Source organism: Chaetodon trifascialis, chromosome 10 (assembly GCF_039877785.1).
Source record: "Chaetodon trifascialis isolate fChaTrf1 chromosome 10, fChaTrf1.hap1, whole genome shotgun sequence".
Taxonomy (NCBI): Eukaryota; Metazoa; Chordata; class Actinopteri; order Chaetodontiformes; family Chaetodontidae; genus Chaetodon; species Chaetodon trifascialis.
In genome coordinates this window covers 4441589-4461942 of record NC_092065.1, presented here as the reverse complement: position 1 = coordinate 4461942, position 20354 = coordinate 4441589, and the positions used below count along the sequence as shown (strand labels likewise).

The 20354-nt window shown below is 41.6% G+C and overlaps 1 protein-coding gene across 1 annotated transcript in view; it reads left to right on the top strand.

The window, feature by feature from the left end:
• The first annotated feature begins 1091 nt into the window (after positions 1-1091).
• The window catches only part of map1ab (microtubule-associated protein 1Ab), a 68200-nt gene continuing 48937 nt past the window's right edge, over positions 1092-20354 (top strand). The window contains exons 1-2 of the mRNA XM_070971414.1: positions 1092-1499; positions 7571-7672. Coding sequence (XP_070827515.1) covers positions 1232-1499; positions 7571-7672 — 370 coding nt within the window. The 5' untranslated portion in view covers positions 1092-1231. The remainder of the gene's footprint in view (positions 1500-7570; positions 7673-20354) is intronic.

The following is a 20354-nucleotide window of genomic DNA, read 5'->3' as shown; positions in this document are numbered from 1 at the left end:
TAGTTACATTTTGTCCATGTTACCTGTCTTGGTGTCTGAAAGAAATTTCAAAGCAGTAACATTAGCAGTGCTCCAGAGAGTCAGCTACTAAGCACGCAGTATCACGCGAGAACACAAAGATGTCAAGAAACGACACATTTAAGCAGTCAAAGAAAATATTTCCAAGACTAGAGCTGGGTATGATTGAGTAAGGTTAACATGGATAAGTTTAGCTTCACTAGAGAACATACCTGGACAAGCATAGGTATGAGCAAAAGGTAAGATTAATGCTTTATGGGTGTCCATAAAACAGTATATTAGACTTGTACCTGAGAAAAGTCTTCGAGGATGTTAATGAACTTATGTTTTTATGAAATGCACAGTAGGAGAAGTGTGCTAGCTAGCCTAAACTGATCATATTTAGCTAGCCAAAATGTTAGCATGTTCCTAGCATGATTTGTGACCGCAGAGATGTTATTCCGCAATTCGGCCGCTCAGCGTCTCCAAGGTAAACCACAGGGATAAATCAAAAGTTTATTACTTTCAGTTGTTATTCAGGAGTGAGTTACATATCTTAAGATATTTTATTATTTTATAGATGTCTGTTAGGAATGCTAAAATGTTTAACAATGTCACGGTGAGCCGATGTACTGTGCTAAGCTAGCATTATTCGGAAGTATTGGATTTATTCACGGAGGGCAAACATTTGTGGCAGACAACAGAAACCTCACGAAAATAAATCTAAAGTTGCAACCCTCTGGTGAATAACAGGTGAAAAAATACATTTAGATTCATCCCCACTTAAGTTCGCTCACCTGAATCGTAACAGTAAACCAAACTAAATCCACTGATTAATGCAGATCGTTTGTTCTGTAAGATGGGAACATGAACTAGTAAAGAGCAGCAGGCTGCTTACTGTATTATTCAAGTAAACTATTCAAATTTAGATGTTGTTTACTGTTGTTTATTGAGTTAATATCGCTCTTTTAATATTTCAAAGTGTTTTTTTTTATCGTATGTAGAAACACTTGCCAATCTGCAGCTCAATAACAACAGTTTTGGCAGCCACACAGTTACCAAATTGCTCTTATTTTGAAAGCACCACCGGAAACAAACGTTTATTTAATATTCTGGGCGGTTTGACACGATATCCCCTGTTCTCCCCTCCCTCACCTCTCAGCGTCCTCCTCACCCTACGCCCCCCCTACCCCACCCCACCACACACTCCTCCACACTCACACCGGTAGTTGTCATGGCGATGGAGTCAGCCTCGGCGTCGGCTCCGGGGGTTGTTGCCATGGAGATCCCGGTGCGAGGTGCGCTCCCGGTGGTGGAGGAAGACGAGGGCTACAGTGCGCCGCCACCGCCGGGGTCCGAGGATCCACTCCGGTACCGAAGAGGAGGAGGGAGACGGCGGCGCGGGGTGCCGTTCAACCGGGGCGGCTATTACATGCTGATAGTGATCGGGGAGATCGGCACGGAGCACCAGCTGGACAACGCCAAGGCGCAGATAGAGCGGGGTGAGTGATGGACGAACCGCCAGGCTTAACCTGTGCTTATTCTCTGGTTGCCAGCTTTAGGAAGGAAAGTCGAGATCTGAACCTGAAAACAGCAACAGGAAAGAAATGTTTTGACGCAATGGACAGAGTAGTATCCATAGGTAGAGGCAGTTGCTGCAGCATTGCACCATGGGACTCGACGCATTTCCCTTCCCCTCCGTGAACTCGATGACTGTAAAATTGCAGAGTCAAGTTGTAGATGCAGCAGAGGTCTTTTTAGTTTGATAGAGCAGCCTCCCTCTCAGTCTTAACCAAATGCTCATCTCTATTTCAAGGCTACTGATCAATTCCTCCATAAGTATTTAGAATTAAAAGGACATTAACAGACCTGACCAATCAGCATGGCTGGATGAGTTAAGTAAATAATTTATTTCCACCCTGCTCAATAGTGTGCCTGTCTGTGCTGCAGCAGCCATCTGAAATGCAGTTTGAGCAGTGGTGTGTGTGTGTGTTTTTGTGCTTATGTGTGTAAGCAAACCAAATCTGCAGGCTGTGCTCAGCAACAAGAGCACGACAACTTCACAGATATTCCAAAGGAAAACACGTAGCGTCTTCGTCGCACTCAGGCATCATCACTCAGCTGAATATGTCGGTGCTGTCAGAGTTCAAACCCTGCTTCTCCTCTTGAGGAATCACAGCATGTTGCGGTCTTTCTGTCGGTGTCTGAAGTTTCGAGTTGTAAAAGGATTGTTGAGCAGTTGTGAAAGATGTGTGGACTCAGGAGTGTGCTGGTCTGCTGCCTCTCTAAGCTTCTGTCAGTCCAGATGATCAGTCTGGCCCCTCTGGCCTCCTCCTCCCACTATAAGGGACCTGACAGCTCTGCTGCTCTGTGGCGAGCTCAGTATCACACCCCCCTCGGCTCATTACAGCATCGATTTTTTCGCCTGGGTCTGTGTTTTCGGTGTGACTCAGTGTGAGTGACCTGCCGTTGACTCTCATTATGTGTTAGCTGCAGGGTCCTTCTGTAGGCCTGCAACAGGTCATCATCACTGCAGTGTACAGTCAAACAAGACAAAACAAGATTAAAGACATTTTTATTTGAGCATATTTTGATTTGATTTCCCTAAAATCAATCAACCAATAGCTCTTTTCAGTATTAATTAATGTGGCAATAATGTTTAACTTAATGTAAAATTAAATTAACTTCCCCAAAATCCAAAGTGATGTCTTGAAAGTGTCCATTTTCTATAACCTAAGGCTGCAGCTAATGACCACTTTTTAATATTCTGCCCATTATTTAGAATAATCAAGTCATTGGTCCATAAAATGTCAGAAAAGAAATAAATAAATGTTTGCTTGTTGCTTGTTTTGTTGACCAACACTCCAAAACCTAAAATCAAACGTGTTACTTAAACACACAATGTAAAATCTGCCGGTAGGGGTCCCCCTCTAAAAATAATGAAGCAGCTCAACAAAATATATAATACAGGTCTAGTTGTTTTCACACATTTTCATACAGAAATGTTACATGTTTTAACTCATACAACATTGCACTGCCTATGTATTTTTTGTGTATATGCTGAGTGCAGTACACGTTTCACTGTCCAGTCTTCATTTGCAATTAATTTGAGGTCCGCTTCCTGCAGCATGTGTTTGCTTAGTACTGTGTGTTGTCTTATTGTCTCCCTGCACCAAATCCCTGGTACACTTTATTGATCCTGGAACAGAAAATGACTGCTCCTGAGAACAGAGGCTAATCAAACACCACAGACACGTCCCGAGTTCCTGATCCACTGTTTCTACCTGAGGTGTCGGGGAAGACTGTCAGGTTCAGCACCTTTTAGCTTACCACAACCTGGAGGCAGCGAAATAGAAAACTGTGATTGTGACACAGCTCCGTGCTCTTGCCCTCTCACCTCAGACAGCATGAAGACGAATTGTCCCAGCCCTGAATTCAGATTTTGAACAGTTACACTTTTCCCTCCATACAGGCAACTGTAGACGTTTTGCAGGACGCATTAAGCAGCCTAATCCTGCATTTCAGAGTGGGACATTATGAAATATTTTGCACACAGTCGAGTAAAGGAATCCAATAGATCAATCAGTCAAACTGACTGCTGCTCTTTTAACTACAAACATTTTACAGCCATCTCTTAAGACTGCAGCAGAAAAGTTTTTGATGCTAAAAATTCTGTGGGTGGGGTGTCAGATGCATCATGCTCACTTTACTGGCCATGCTGTCACTAAATAATGAATCTTTGATGAGTCTACATGTTGCCCATCAGTCCAGCTGCTGCATACCGGTTTGTTGGATTGTTAGCTCCAGCAGAGATTTCATCTTTGTGTCTCTTGTCCATCTGCGTTTTTGAGTGCACCGCCGTCTTTGGCTCATTTTGGTGTACCAAGCTGTCATTGGCTCGGTACTGCCCCCTTTAGCTGGAGAGCAGAAAACACTGACTGCAGCTACGGCTGGTGAGAACTGCAGTCTTGTACCTTTCAAGCTAAAATGAGCTTGTATTTGCAGGTTTTTTAGTGTTTTTGTCCAGTGTGACAGAGACTGTAGTGCGTGCCCCCCCCCCCCAAGTTGGTCAAAAGGTGCAGCAATGAATCCATCCAACACCAGCCACACAAAACTGAGATTTATGCTCTATCAGATTGTTTGCAAACACTATATTTTGGTATGAAGGCTTCAAGGATGAGAGCTAATTTCTTTCTTTCTTTGCACGTAGAGTGAAATTTCCCACAGTAAATGGCAGCGCACAGCCGCTTCTTTAAGCTTATCAATGGAAGCATCAGTGAGGGTCCCACACTGGGCCGTCATTCTGTATGCATATTGATGTGCAAGTCTGGGTGACTCTGTGACTTTGAGCAGATATTGACTCCTAAAAGTAAAAGGACAGAAGAGGTTTTCACTCCACATTGACTTCTAAAAGTTAAAAAGTGAAAGAAATCCATCGAAGCAGGTCTTCAGTCACGGGAAAGTAAGTTTAAGGGGGCTTATTTTGTTGGTATAGTGCTGCAACTAGTCCTTATTTTCATTTAGATTAACCCATCAATTCTTATTTTAAATAATGCTTTTAATTAAATGTCAGAAAATACAGAAAATGGACATTTTTGTTTTGTGCGACCAGCAGTCCAAGATCCAAAGATATACTGTAAAAGGTCTAAAAAAAGATCTAAAACTTACAGTGATATGAAAGGGAGAAAAGCAGGAAATCTTCACATTTGAAAAACTGAAACCAAATATTTTGGCTTGTTGCTTGCCTCACAGCAAGAAGGTCGCAGGTTCGATTCCCGGGTCGTTCCTTTCTGTGTGAAGTTTGCATGTTCTTCCCGTGCATGCGTGGGTTCTCTCCGGGTACTCCGGCTTCCTCCCACAGACCAAAAACATGCTCATTAGGTTAACTGGTGACTCTAAATTGCCCCTAGGTGTGAGTGTGAGTGTGAGTGTGAATGGTGTGTGTATGTGCCCTGCGATCAGCTGGCGACTGGTCCAGGGTGTACCCCACCTCTCGCCCGTTGACAGCCGAGATAGGCTCCGGCCCCCCCGCGACCCCGAAAGGGATAAGCCGCATAGAAAATGGATGGATGGATGGATTTTCCATATAGCTGTTCTGTTGGTTAACTGATTGAGTGGCTCATCATTTCAGCACTAAACCGTTGTCACTTGACGTGCATCAACACAAAGCTGGTAACTTTAGTAATATGAGAAGGACATTGAAACTCTCCATGCATGTAAACACATCCAGTGAGGGACCAATTATGCCCGAATGTCTCTTCGGTGTTTGAAACGTTGACTTTGTTAACTTGCTGACTGATGTCATCCTTCCAGATTCAGGTGCATAAACACTCCTGTATTCCCATCATTTTAGCTGTCTGCTGTGGATGCTAACAGTCCTTTCATTGTGAGGATTTGGGATGAGAAGGCATCAACATCAGAGTGACCGGTTGTCATTTTTATGTGTCTGGTAGTGCAAAGAAAGACATTTGCCACTGATGTCCAGCGAAAAGTTACTAACAGTGACACAGCATTTCTGGGAGCAGACTGCAGTCAGCAGTGAGGGAACATTTTCTCCTCAGTTAAGGGCAAAACAAGGTCTTCAAAGTCTTCTTTGTGAAAGAGGAGATTGTAGCACAGGGGCATGGATTTGAAAAAATTAGAATAATCTAATTTCTTGCTTTGGCTGAAGGAATCCGCAAGTGGATACGATGAGAGAGGTGTGTGCACTGGTTTCTATCCTGCTGCACGCGATCTGACAAGTTCCTTCTGAAGTTTGATTCACTGCGGCTCAGCAGGATCTGATAAAGCTGGTGTGTGTGTGTGTGTGTGTGTGTGTGTGTGTGTGTGTGTGTGTGTGTGTGTGTGTGTGTGTGTGTGTGTGTGTGTGTGTGTGTGTGTGTGTGTGTGTGTGTGTGTGTGTGTGTGTGTGTGTGTGTGTGTGTTTGTGTGTGAAGCTGATCAGTTCATTACTGTGTCATTTCCACTGATCCAGTGAGCTTGGAGGCTTTTACTTTACTGAGATATAATTACTTCATAAGGTCTGAAACATTTTATGATGATGAAGTATAAGACTGATAAACAGTTCAGAATTATGCAGTATTCAATATCTCATTATAGTGATATCATGCCATCCGTTAAAATATGTCCCCTCCCTGTGTTTCATCAACCCTGCAGTTACAGATATAATGCATGCTTACTGGAGGAGTTTATCAATGATTTCTGAATAAAAAACACATGAGAGGACAGAGGATGTACATCAAACAGGTTTACTGTATATGTAGTGTGAAAGATGTCTCTTGTAGTGACGAACCTACAGAGAGTCGTCACTCGACTCTGCAGCTCCTCTCAGCTCTTCTGAGCGTTTTAATGTTTCTCAGCTCATTGTTCTGCTTCTCCGGCCCTCAGCTGTACTGTTTTGTCACACTCTCATTGGTCTCGTCAGTGTTGTTTTCCAGCAGGCAGCTGCTTTCAGCTTCAACCAAACAGCAGAGAGACACAGTTAGCAACTAGCTAGTGAGCAAAGAGGAGCATTTAGCAGCTTAAGTGACAGATATTACCCTCAGGTGTTGGGAGAGACCAAAACAGAGCTAAATGGAGAGACTGAATGTCAGGGCTGTCATTTGCTGCTCTTTGTCTGCTGAATGTGTGAATAAGCAACTGTTTCTTGCAAGTTTCCCCTAATTAACTGAAAATCAACAATAAATATTTAAGTTAGATATCACTGCTCTGATTCTGGTACAGTGAACAGAATCAGAGCATTAGCATTAGCATTATCTTTTCTAGAATTCGCATTGGTTGTTTAACCTGCTTCGTTCAACAATGGCCACAATAATTCTATATGTTGTAGAAGGCAAATCATGTGCAGTGCCCTTCATTTCAAAGCAAGTGGTATGATTGGCTACATGTCCATATTAAGATATTAACAGATACAGGCAATCACAGTAGGCTGGGCAGCTAGTAAGTACAATATTTTAAAGAGAAGTAGCTTAAATGGAGATAATGGACATGCAAAGCACCGACCGTGCTGCACCTGATGCACAGTCAAGAACTGCAGACTGGACCTCTTCACCACAGACTGGAGACTGGATTCTACCTCAAAAACTTCAAACTTGACAAACAAGAGTAAAATACAAAGTCACTTTTACTTTGAGTAGTTTATTGACCAAGTACTTACACTTTTACTTGAGAAGGTTTATCAAATGGTAATTTTTAGTTTTTTATAGGAGTAATTGTGCTTTTACTTGAGTATAGATTTTCAGTGTGCTGCTCTCACTGCTGATGAAATGCACGGTGTGCAATCAGACTTGGGACATTTTGAATGCGAGAAGGCTTTCTGCTTATCGACCTTCCCTGCAGCTTAAACAGAGCTAGAGATCAAGTTGAGGGGAGAAGGTGGGAGGAAGGCAAGATGCTGCAGCAACATCTGGTAAAAGGTTACCTCAAATTCACAAAAACAGCAGAGAACATGAGGAAGTTGCGTGCTAAATGTGTGTTTGCCTCGGGTTCATCAGATACCTCAGTTTCACTAATGTCTGCCCTTCCCTGCTTCATGTTGTTGTCCTCAAGCAATCTCTCTCTTCCTTCCTGGCAGGAATTCGATCCTGGGACGTCGACATCAAGTGCTGCGACCTTGATCAGCAGCTGCAGCTGTTTGTAACTCGTCACTCCGCCCACTTCTCCTCCGAGGTCAGAGGTCAGTGTGATATGGCGCTCTCTGAGCCAGGTCTCTTATTCTGAGAAAAACTTTCAGTGCACTGTTGACTGTTTATACCACTAATTATCTGTCTGATGAGCAGTAACACATTAGTGCTCTCCTGCATATGTGATAATTCTGATCAAGTGAAGACTCGGGTGGGTATTTATGCTTCTCCTGCTACAAGAAGGGATAAATTGCAATTGATCAGCACCTGTCAATGTAATACCAATATTGTGACCTGACACTAGATATTATCCATATTGTCCTTTATGCTGATTTGAAATTTAGTGATCTTATTTTCTGAACTTATTTGAATGTTCAGTCTCTACCTGTTTGTTCATTATATTCACTTCATTCATTGTTTTTTTGCAGTGGCAATGCATTTATAATAAGTGACCTAAAAATGGATTTGTTGATTCAGTGTGGGCGAATCGCAGGTCTGGCTACTTAAAAATAGCTGCCTGAGACTGGCTATTTACTTTTCCAGTTCACAGTGAATGTCTGTCAGAATTATCCTCTGAGCATTAAATAGCTAAAAGACACAAATATGGAGTTTAAAAAAACACAAGGATGAACTCATGTATTTTCAGTTAAAACATAACGCCAGCCATTTCATCACCGTAGGATGATTGACAGCGGTGGACATTTAATCCATCTGCACTGCATCAAAGCTGATCTGTGTGTATAATCACCATGGTGACTGTTGATAGAGCTGTGGACCTGCAGCATTAGGCCTGAGTGTGTCTGTGTGCGTGTATTTGTGAGTGTGTACGGCCTCTTGTGTCTGTGTGATGTGATGATTTAGGGCTCAGAGCCCAGTTTGAAAGTACAACAGATGCTGAATAGTCATCTGCCAGGTAAGGGCCTGATGGGATGAACATATACAAATACACACATACACACACAAATACAAGGAAGCAGACAGCCACAGGATAGATTATTACTGCACTGGTGGCAAGTGTGAAGCAGCAGTCAGCAGAAAATGACTCAGCATTTTTCAACACAATTCTTAAATGAAGCTAATGCCATCAGAGGAAACAGAGGAATTCCTGTGAAACAATAAACATTATAAGTGTATTCGTCGTCCATCTGTCATCCAGTCTGTCCGTCCGGGTTACTTTCAGAGACTCCACGCCTGTGAAATGTGTGATTACAACTGCTGTTTATTGATACAGCTGCTATTACAACAACCACACATTTCAGTGATTAGTTACCTCAGATCTGCTCCTTCTGTAACACATGAGAACAACATTTGAGCCTTGGACACACTTTTTGGTTCTCTTAGATTTTCTTTGTACCTCAGTTACATGTTAAGATAAATCATTATTTTGACATTCAATGCATCTCGGTTGACCAAATTCATATTGCTTTGAGAGAAGCTGTATTGATTTCTTAGTGGTATATTGGATTTCGACGGCATCGTCCTGTAATGTAAAGTAGTGGCATAGTGGCAGGACAGGACGCCCTGTATCTGCCAGTGTCCGATGACCTCAAGTGTCCTCCCTGCAGACGTGATGCTGAATCCCTGCAGGTCTGGTTCATGCTGGTGTTTCTGTGCAGGTGGACAATATTTCACAAAAACTAACATGTACGCAGTTTATATTTGTATTATGTGGTTATTTTTATTATTAGGTTTACTGCTGTGGTAATTCTGTACTTCCCATTTGTCAGAGTGATGTCTGTGTCTGGATTTTCTGTTGAATATTTGACAGTCCATAGCTGATAAACTTTGTTTTTTCAGTGATTTGGTGTTTGTAGTTAATGCGAACTACTCAGAACTCTCACAGCCCAAGGAAAAAAAAAGTCAGCAAACTGGCTTAGTCATGCTTAAGTTTGCCCAAATTTGGCAAAAACATTTGCCACCATAAGCTTCTGGTCAATCCAGACAAAGTAAGGCTGCAGTGAAAAACCTGTGCATGCACTGGATTGAGCAAGGTTGACTTTTAATGCAATTCAACTGTAAGAGGAAAGTCCCATTCCATCACTTTAACACCTAATGCCACAGACTTAATGCTTAGATTTTATTTAATAGCATCATGGAGCAAACTGTGTGTCATTCTCAACAGTTGTGGTAAGACGTTGTACTGGAGCATATTAATGTTCAACATGCATACGTGCAGTACATGGTGTTAAAAAGTAACAGTGCGCTCTCCCAGACTGATACAGGAGATAACTGTAAATGTCCCATCCCTCTTTAAGGTAGCTGAGGGTGGAGGACCAAGGATGGATGCCGGTATTGATTACATTACCCTTTTTTTTTCAGTACAGCACACAAGGCAAATCAATAGCACTTCAATGGAGAGCAATCCAATGGCTGCAGTGCAGAAATAGATAAGGGGATCACATTGCTTTGGGTTGGCGGAAAATTTTCCATTGTGGGAAAGTGGCAGCAACTGTGGCCCCTATCTGGGCAGCTGCTTTTGAAAATGAGGTGATAAGATGAGGGAGGGCTGATGGGTTCACTGATAGAGTCTGGGAAGGTCTGGGTGAACGGGCTGCATCGATTATACTTTCTCTCTCAGTTAGCTGAGGTGCTCTTGGGCACCAAGTTTAGGTTTTAGTAAAGGAATGATATTGAGCTCCTGTTGTATGACTGAGTCAGGCTGCTGTATGCCGAATTAAGAAGTGTTCTCAGTATTGTACTTCCACAGCTGGCGCAGATTCAGCTTTTACAGACTTGCATTTAACTTTGAATGAACATTCAACTGTTAATTTTCAAAATACATCCATTTGGATGGAGAAAATAACCCTTTTTCTTGTGCAAATATCTCAATAGCAGATAGATTTGGGTCATTGTTTCATCGACCGAGGCCTTCAGCTCCCTACTACTAGATATTCCCTTTACACATTGCTTTTTTTATGTCACCGTCCCTTTGAAACATTCAGTGTCATTTTTTGTTAGATTTCTCATTTTGCAGCGAAACTCTGCCATGTTGAAGCAGTACGAAGGGACTTTTATTTTTGGCAGCTTGTCTTTGGTTTCTCTCCATGCACATGCCGTCCTTCCGTTCCTGAATGTATTGTTTTCTCCAAAGGGCCAGTCGTCAGTTACTGTAATTGAAGGAGTACAGTTCATGGAGGTATTAAGGAATATGTGGTTTATAGATTTCCAACTTTATTCCCGGACTGACTGCCATCAAAGCCACTTTTTAGCTGCGTCTTAATAGCAAGTGCTGAGATACCTGAGAAAGAGCGTTTAGTCTTCAATTTAAAACGCTGCCAACTGACAAAGTCATCTGACGACAGCAAAGCTTGATTTATTATTCAAGATGAGATTTGCAGTCTCTCGGGTTAATGCTACCTATCTCCACTTGCTCAGAGATATTTAATCTCAGCTTGTCAGGGTGCTCTTAAATGGGAAGATACAACCTTTTCTTAGCTTTATTATTAAAAATTGCTTCAGACCTTGCTGGAATAGTTATATGTTCAAATTTCACACCACACTGGTTTTGAAGAAACATTTCCAAGGCCTATGTACTTGTGCAGAATAAGAAATATGTTTTCTCTTCATACTGTAGTGGCATAGTACAAGTTCACTTCACAACAGTACGACCCACTGTGAGTCACCTGTGGGATTTACTGGTTTTGCCTGATACTGAAGATAAGATTACTGCTGCATCCAAAGTATTGCTGTTGTTTGTCCACAGCTTTGCTTGTTATTATCTCTCCTTGTACGTGTCATTTTAAACTATCTGCAACCAACTCTAATGCAGAATAAATGCATGACCTTCTGTTGTGTGTTTTTCTGAAGGAGTGCTTCAGTCCCTCAAGTTCTTCAGCATCTTCAATGAGCATGCTGCTGGTTTGGGTGTATTTTGGCCCTCTGACTGCTGATTTCATCGGACGTAATATGCTATAATTTACTAAAAAACATCCTTTGTAACCTTTAAATTTTGATGACAAAAGACAATATTGGGCCATTGTAACACAGCTGAATATGAATATTGATGTTACAGTCAGGGAAACTTACTCATAGATTGTCCGTATTGATCTAAGGTCTAAAATTCTCCTTCAAAGTCTCCATGGTGATCATTTTTCCATTTAATGGGTACATTTAGTCAGAGAGTGATGACAGTGCTGTTCAGCTCAGCAGCCTCACCTCGCAGTAAGAAACACAATCACCCTTTTCCCTGAAGGCTGGTCAAGTGCACCTGCTAGCATTCACCTGAAAAAGAAAAACAACATGGCCGAGACTGAATGTTGATTTGAAGAGTAGACATCAAATACTTCAGCAATAATACACTTCGATCTAAAGCCTGTCATAAATGTCAAATACAGTTCATGCTGTGTTGACAGTTTGCTGCAGGATGTTCACTTTTACATGCCAGGCCCTCCATACCAAGTATTATGCAGCGCCCCCTAGTGTTGAGGTTGTGTAGTGCAGTGATAGATTTAAGGACAGGGATTCAGACTCTGCCTGAACTCTCTCACATACAAAGAAACACACACACAGCTCACAAACCTAACAGCACACATTCCCTGTGAAGCTCACCCAGCCAGCGCACCCACGCACGCACGCACGCACACGCACACACACACACACACACACACACACACACACACACACACACACACACACGCATGCATGCGCACGCATTCAGGCTGCCTGCACAAATACCCAGATGAGGACCGGGTGAGATAGGCCGTGGATTAGTGTCAGCGATTTACTCTGATTAACCCTCTCACACTGAACTCACAAAGGAGTGTGTGTGTGTGTGTGTGTGTGTGTGCATGTACGTGTACCTGTCTAACTGAAAACTGAGTGTGAGCGCGCTGTGTTTTGTGGAGTTTGTGTGAGCACTGATTCCTGAGTATCAGAGATCTCATTGTTTAGTCTCGGTCCCTTGGTTTCCTTATTTCAAAAATGGCTGTAAGTCATTCAAATCCCGTCTCCCTGCTGAGGTTTTACATTCAGGGCTCTTAGACATTTCCAGGAACACCGCAGAGCTCCTTTCAGGGGAAATCTACCTTTGTCTGGTTTGGTTCTTGCTGTGTTGCTTCACGCAAAAGAACTTTTATCTGAAACTTTCAGAGTTGTGGAAGGTGAATAAAGTGTAGTGTTTGCTGTGAAAAAATCACTTCCATGTCTACCAGAGAACGGGGACAGAGAGCCAGAAACCACTGGGGTTTATGGGAAATGAGGTCTTACCTTGAATTCTTAGTAGACGGGACACTTCAGCAGTACAGATGCATCCATTCTATCGACCCTATTTCTGGTGATTTATTTATTTTGAATCAACATAGTGTTTGTTTGCTCTGACCCTCCTACTAATGATTAGTCTGTCTTTCTATTATTTATTTTATTTCTCTTAAGTTTCAATGCATGTGCTCATAGTGAAACTGCAGGTCTTGAATGAATCTGTATAGTTAACAAGTTAACAACATATTGAAAGAGTTACTTCAAATGTCAAACTGCAGCCTCCAGACTAACCATAAAGTTGAATTAACACCTCTAAAACACAAACTGAACATTTTAACTTTCATGAAAGTAGTATTTATTGTAGAACTGTTGTATTAGACTACAGTAGCTTTAACTAGGTGTACTTGATAAACTGGCAATTAAGTGTATGTAGAATTGAAGAATATTTGTTTTGACATATGGCTAAAATACTAAAGAAAGACCTTTACAAAATGGTGTTGGTGAGGGCCGTGCGTTTAGACTAACACTAACAGTAAACAGCATAGAGCAGGGATGATTTCCCCGATGTTTAAACTTCGACTATTCAGCTAGTCTAAAAGCAAGAAAACACTAAGCAAAAATGAATCAAACAGTAACAAGTTAAACTGACTAGTTTTCACGCACGTCCACAGCATGTAGTGTTGCACATAGCGCTGCCAGCCCGTCAGTGCAGGTCTTTCTCTAAGATGTTTGTGAAACGTATTGAACAAAGCACTGGGAATGCTAAGTAGGACTATAGCAGCAGTTGGTTGATGGGAAACAGACTTCAACGTCCCAAAGGTCCAGAGATCCTTTGAAGTGAGATGTGAGACATCACATCTTTTTTTCCTCTCCTTTTCTCTCTTCCTCCCTCTCTCTCTCTCTCTCTCTCTCTCTCTCTCTCTCTCTCTCTCTCTCTCTCTCTCACTCCCTCCCTCTCTCTCTCTCTCTCTCTCTCTCACTCCCTCCCTCTCTCTCTCTCTCTCTCTCTCTCTCTCTCTCTCTCTCTCTCTCGCTGAGGGCGGTGTGGGCGGAGAGAAAGGGAAAAGTAAAAGAATCAGTGGGAATAAACTCGATGTAATGATTACGTGTGGATCCTCCCTCCTACACACATGCTCAGACTCTCTCTCTCTCTCTCTCTCTCTCTCACACACACACACACACACACACACACACACACACACACACACACACACAGATTGAACTCAGTAAGATGGCTTAGTCAGGCAGGGAGCTCATGAAAGACTGCAGACATCCAGCCCCTAATAAGAGGCTTCCAGAACAATCTGCAGGAAGGACGTTGTTTTATAATTCTGTGCATTCAGTATGGAAGTCATATTGTTAAGATTAGACTGTTTTGTAACTTTTCTGTGTGAATCTGTGACCTCTGGCAACAAAAATGCACATGCACCCAATTAATGAATGAACAGAGGGGATTTACTTCTCAAGAAAAGTAATTCCAGGTTGAGCTCCACCTTCGATAATTAGAAAAATCCTTCATAAAACGAACCATCGCTTGTGTATGTAAGATGTGAGAAAAGGGTTTTTTATTCCATTTGAAAGCTAATTCCATTTTTATTCCCAGGAGTTTCTCCCAGCCTGACATGTGTGTGCACCAGTTATGGACACACACACACACACACACACACACACACACACACACACACACACACACACACACACACACACACACACACACAGGGAGTGTTATCTCCATGGCGTTATCTGACGTGGATGTGGCGGTGGTGAGAGCTGGCCCGGGGGCGACACAGAGTGATTAAACATTCACATTCGATGATGGAGCCAATTTGCTCCGGTGCCTTGGGAACGTGCCTTTTCGTGGCTGTTGCCGTAGCGACCTCTCCATCCCTGCCTGAGTGCGATGACACTTTGAAGACCTGAAGGTGTCAGAGATGAAAGGTTAACGAGGTTGCGTGCCGTTTGTCCACATATCGTGACAGAGGTGAAAGCAGGCAGTGGCTGGTGGAGGATGGACAGGTTACTGAAAATCAGGAGGAGGAATTCTGCTTTCCATTCATGTAGTTTGCCTTTAACTGGACGTTGGACGGGTTGGGAACTGATGAAATTTGTTCAAATGCTCAGAAATGCTTTTTTTAATTATTATTTTTTTAATCTAGATCCTGTCTGGTGCACTGAAAAGTTTCTGAAGAGTATGTTGTTTTTAAAGCCCCAAAGTGTCGCATTAGAACTTATCTGACTTTGGAAACTCTCTCTGCAAGTATCACAAATCTAACTTTGCAGACACAGGTGCTGTCTTATTCAGGGATTTTCAACACTGCCGGTTTGTTGTCAAGTGAACAATGAAGCCAAAGTCACACAGGATCAAAACGACAGCCATGCAAGCAGGCCTGTGAGGCTGCGAGACACAGTGATCCTGGACTCACTGACGACATCAGCATGCTGACGTTCAGGAGGTTTACTCTTAAACATCTTAGTAATTCTTGTCAGTACATTGGCAGTTTTTATTACTCTATTGTAAGTATGGTACAGGATCTAAGAGCTCATTTGTGTCTCAACCAATAATCTTCAGAGAGTTCAGCCAAGATGCAGTTCAAGTGATTAAAGAAACTACATTCATAAGAATGTGGAGCATGCACATTCACAAAGGCTATTTTTCCCCGTTGAAAAGGCATTTAGAGAATTTGTTTATTTATTTTATAAATGTTATTACTCAACCCTCTGACATCTTTGCTCATTAGGCGGCTCCCCTGTATCACTGAGTATCTGTTTTATTTGTTGTTCAACAAACTGGCAGGCTCGTGTGGATTATTCAACTCAGTGACATTACCAGAATAGATTAAAGGTGCCATATGTGAAGAAATGGGAGAAAAGTAGAACAAACTGATCAAAACTAAATGTTGACATGATGCTGACTTTAGAAGAGAAGTGGTGGACCGAACATCCAACTGCCAGACAGACCGACGTTATCAACCCATTAGCATGGCTGTGGTTTAATACTGTTCTTCTTAACCTCTCTTCTGCGATTAATGACAAATACAATACAGTGTGTTACAGGAAGCTGGGCATTCCAGAGCATTTATAAAACTGCAGCATCATGCAAAACAGCAGAAGCAAAGGAAATTGAAATTCTTTTATGAAACTTATGGCAAAGCAAAAGTACAACCCTGTTAGAATGTGTGCACCGTTAGCTACTGTGCACATGGATTTACTGTATGCCACAGCCAACGCAGCTTGTAGCATCTTGGCTGAGGGTCCATATCAAATATTCATGCAGCTGCCTCTTCTAAACGCCTGGCTTTGGGTAAAATTGTGTGCACATGGGGCTTTCTGCCTGCTGGGGACCTTTTTCCTTTTGAACCTTTTGAAATAGCCACAGCAGACCTGCAGGTGAACCATTGGATCCAGCTCTGTAGACTTTTAGACACCTTGTCTTGTCACTTGTCACATGATTGGAGTCTCAGATATGAGAAAATGAGGAGAAGTTTGAAGCATGTTTGCCTGAAAGTGTAGAAAGGTTAAATAAACCTGTATTTTGATACAGGAACAAAATGCTTTGGCCTGTTATGGAATGTTTACCTTGTGAAAATATACCGGGTTGCCAGTTTATTAGGTAAACCAAACTAAAGTTAAGACAAGATAAGATAAGATAAGATATACCTTTATTAGTCCCACAGTGGGGAAATTTTAGGTATTGCAGCAGCAAAAGTGGATAGCAAACACAGAGGGCATCAGTAAAAGGACATTAAATATTAAATATCAACCAACAAAAAAAAGTTAATGCACTCTAATACAAAAGTCTGATAATTAAAGCCTCCCTTCATGAAGGTTACAAGTTTTTGTGATTCTGTTATTTAGCCTGCCCTCATTGATATAAATGAGGTGGACAAAATAATAGAAACACTTGTCTGTATAATGCGGTCCAGCTCCAAAATGGGCAAAGCATTTGATCAGCACCTCTCTACGATGGTTTCAATGAACGCTGATCATTATAACCGTCATGAAGGAAGGATTTATTGTACAGCTGTTGTGTTAGACTACATACAGTTCAGCTAAGTACCCCTAATAAACGGGTAACTGAGTGTGTTACTCTTCAGTACTCAGCATGCTTGTTTTGTTGACATACTGTATGCAGGACGGTAGGTTTTTAATGAGCAAGTCTACCACTAAAAATCACTTTTGTGTGGTCAGTGACTCAACACAATACAATAGGAGCAGAAGTCAGTCCGGCTTCCTATGTGTCTGTTATTGCTCGGTTTGTGATGTGTTAGCATTGAGATTCTGATAACTACTTTAAGAACTAATGTAAGAGTTCACCTAATGATCAACCTCCCCAAAACTTTTGACTTTCTAAGTAGAAAGAATGGATGAGAAACTTTTCTCTCTGTGAATGTCTGTGCACATGCAGGGCTTGAGAGTGCCGTAAATTAGGAAGTAATACCTCATTTGTTCCTCTTACCATTGTGTCTTATCCCCTCTCCCAAATCTTCCCCCTCTACTTACTCAAGATAAGCAAAACCCTTCTTCCTCTCCTGTAAGCTCTCATTGCTGCTTTGCATTTCGTGCACTTCTTTCTCACTTCATCACTCAAGGCTTAACTGAATATTTTTACACCTAAACTCTGAGCAGCAGATGGCTTTAATTGCTTAAAAAAAAATCTCCTCTATCTCGGCCCTTAGTCTTCATATCATTTCTGGTCCCAGGTCACGGCAGCATTTGCTCTGAACGTTGATACTTTTATTAGTTGCCTGGAAGGCTGGCCATCTAAGATCCCATTTCAGTCATGCTCAAAGGTTCTTAGCAGTTTTAAATGTGGAGGGGAGACGGACAGTCTCATATGAAGACACTAACAAGGAATTATCCAAACAGATTAAGCAGCTCTAATCACAGCAAACACTCACACTGCTCAGCTGAGACATTAATGATAGTTTTCATCACCAACTTAGAGACGTCCAGGTCACGACCTTCAACTGCAGGCTCTCATCCCCATCTGTCCCTCACATTTTCATCATTTTATCATTGTTTTATTCATTTTTTTGTTTGTTTTAAAGGGAGAATGGGCTGACCACCCACCATTTGTATTTCTTTGTACAGACATTGGAATAGCCATGAGGAAAGTGTGTGAGGGGGAGAGACAGAAAATATGATTAAACAGGATTTGAGCTGAGAAGTGTGGCCCAGTTGTGGCCAATAAAAAGGTGGGTATGGTATTACCTCTATCACATTACAAGAAACCAATTATGTCAGTTATAATTTCAGAATACGATAAATCTGACATATCTTCATGACATATCCGTCTTTGTTAAATCAGGTTTGAGTGCTCTGTGGAGGAAACTGATCCAAGACAATTAGTTCAAAGTATGTTAAAAATTCATCATGGCCTCATGACTCTGAATCACAGAATATGTTCTGTAAATGACACAGTTGACAAACAGTGGGATTGATTGGAAATCATCAACCTTAAGCGTGATTGTGTCTTTTTTTTTAGACTGCATCTACTGAAACATATGAACATGACATCATCTGTTTACATATCATTGAGATCATAGATATCAGATCATTTCCTTTCTGTACTGGGGAGACTTAAGTATTAATACATGTAAAAACTGGAATGTATGAATCAGTATTAACTTGGATTTCTCCAGTATTATATAGTAAGGGTTTATGGGTTGGATTTAAGGTGAAGATCTGCTTGTGAATGTTACTGGAGTTGGTTTCCCCTGTTTTTATTTAATTTCTGTGGAGTTTGACAGTCAGGACTCTAGATTATATTAATTTATATCTTGGGTGTAGTTTCATGCTTGACACAATAATAGAAACTTAATTCATTCATACTTATATACAATTTCATTCTCATGTAGCAATGATTGTGTCGTATTTGCATTAGCAGAGAGATGTTTCACATCCAATCAAGCACTCCCAATCTTTCCCTGAGCTGTCGCAACCAATGGCGAGACTGGAAGAAAACCTGAAACTGAAAATATCATGGGAACCCCTCTGGTGATTGTGTGGAGGAGGATATGAATTTAAACAGCAGTAGTAGGCCATAAAAATGCCTGTGTATCCCTCTGCTGTCTATTAAATAAGGTCTTGACAGACAGATTGAAAGAGTCCATTTTGGAAAAATACCTGCAGCTGTCGGATTCCCCGCCATAGATGTACAAACACACACTGACCCTAAACTAGATTTTCTCCACTAACCTGTGATGTGTGTAAAAGAGAAGAGCAAACACTGGTCTAATAACTTTTATGGCACGTTTACGGTACCATTGTTCCTTCCTATTCCCATCACGTATCACCTCCTGCCTCTGAAATATTTCTTCCTATGTCAATCTCTGTGTCTGTCCCCTATATTGGATGGTGGGAAGACATTTTCATCACTGTTAAGCTCTGCTAGATTGCCTTGAAGGAATCGATTGAGCACAGTGGCAGCAGAAGTTATGGTTGGGAAGCTCGAAGCTCTTTTCCCCAGTGCTGGGGCACTGTGTCGGCTCTTCATTTTCACTGCTTTCTTCCAGATGTTTTAGAACTCCTGAGCTGAGCCCCCACCCCCCCTTTTTTTCCTCTCCTTGGTGTTTTCCTCTCATAGAGGGCAATTAATATATATATATAATATATATAATATCATATAAAAAGTGCCATTACACTCCTCACTCCTGCACTTTCAGGATTGCATGAGGTTGCTGTTTCTATTTAGTCCCAAATGACTCCTCAAACAAAGTAATCTGGTGCTGTGGAGAATCCAGGCGAGCAATGTTTCACGACAAAAAGGTCCTCGCTATTCAACTCTGATCAGTATTCAGCTCATGAATACCACACATTTGTTCCACCTAACATTTCTAAAAAATCATTTCTGAAGAAAAGCATTTCACATGTAAATAATTCAGCATTTTTTCATTATTTCCCACTTAAATATATGTTTTAAGTCTCAGTGCTGTGCCGGCTGGGCCTCAAGTATTGATCAATGGCTTGGGTATTCAGTATGCTTGGGGCTTAAACGATATAGAACTGTTCTTTGCACAATTAACTTCCTAACCTTCAGTGTCCTCAACACCGCCTGCAGATTTCTCTGTAAGTAGCTTTAAATTGAGATGTAGAATTTTTGTTCCACACTGTGTAACAAAGTCACGCATAGTGCACATTTTTTATCTGCTGTGTAGGGCCAGCATAATTTTCTTTCTGATCTCTTTTTCTGAACCACTTTTGTATAAATGAAGTCTGACAATAAATTAATTATGTTCTGTTTTTAGAAATATACAGTACATACACAGCATGAGATGCTCAAGATGTAGTCTGAATAAAGCAAAGAAAGAAATGCAACAAAAAAAGCAAAGTGCTGCTGCTGGTGCACATCTTATTGAGTCTTTGCTTTATGTTTTAAAGAAGATGCTGCTCATGTACCAGGGATCTACTCTACCACTAAAAGCTAGCACACAAAAGTTACGTCTATTTTGTAGCACATCATTGAGCTCTGTTCAACCATCACCTACGGGAGTTTGCTCATCGATAATCTTCATCACTGTCATCATCACCTCAGATGCG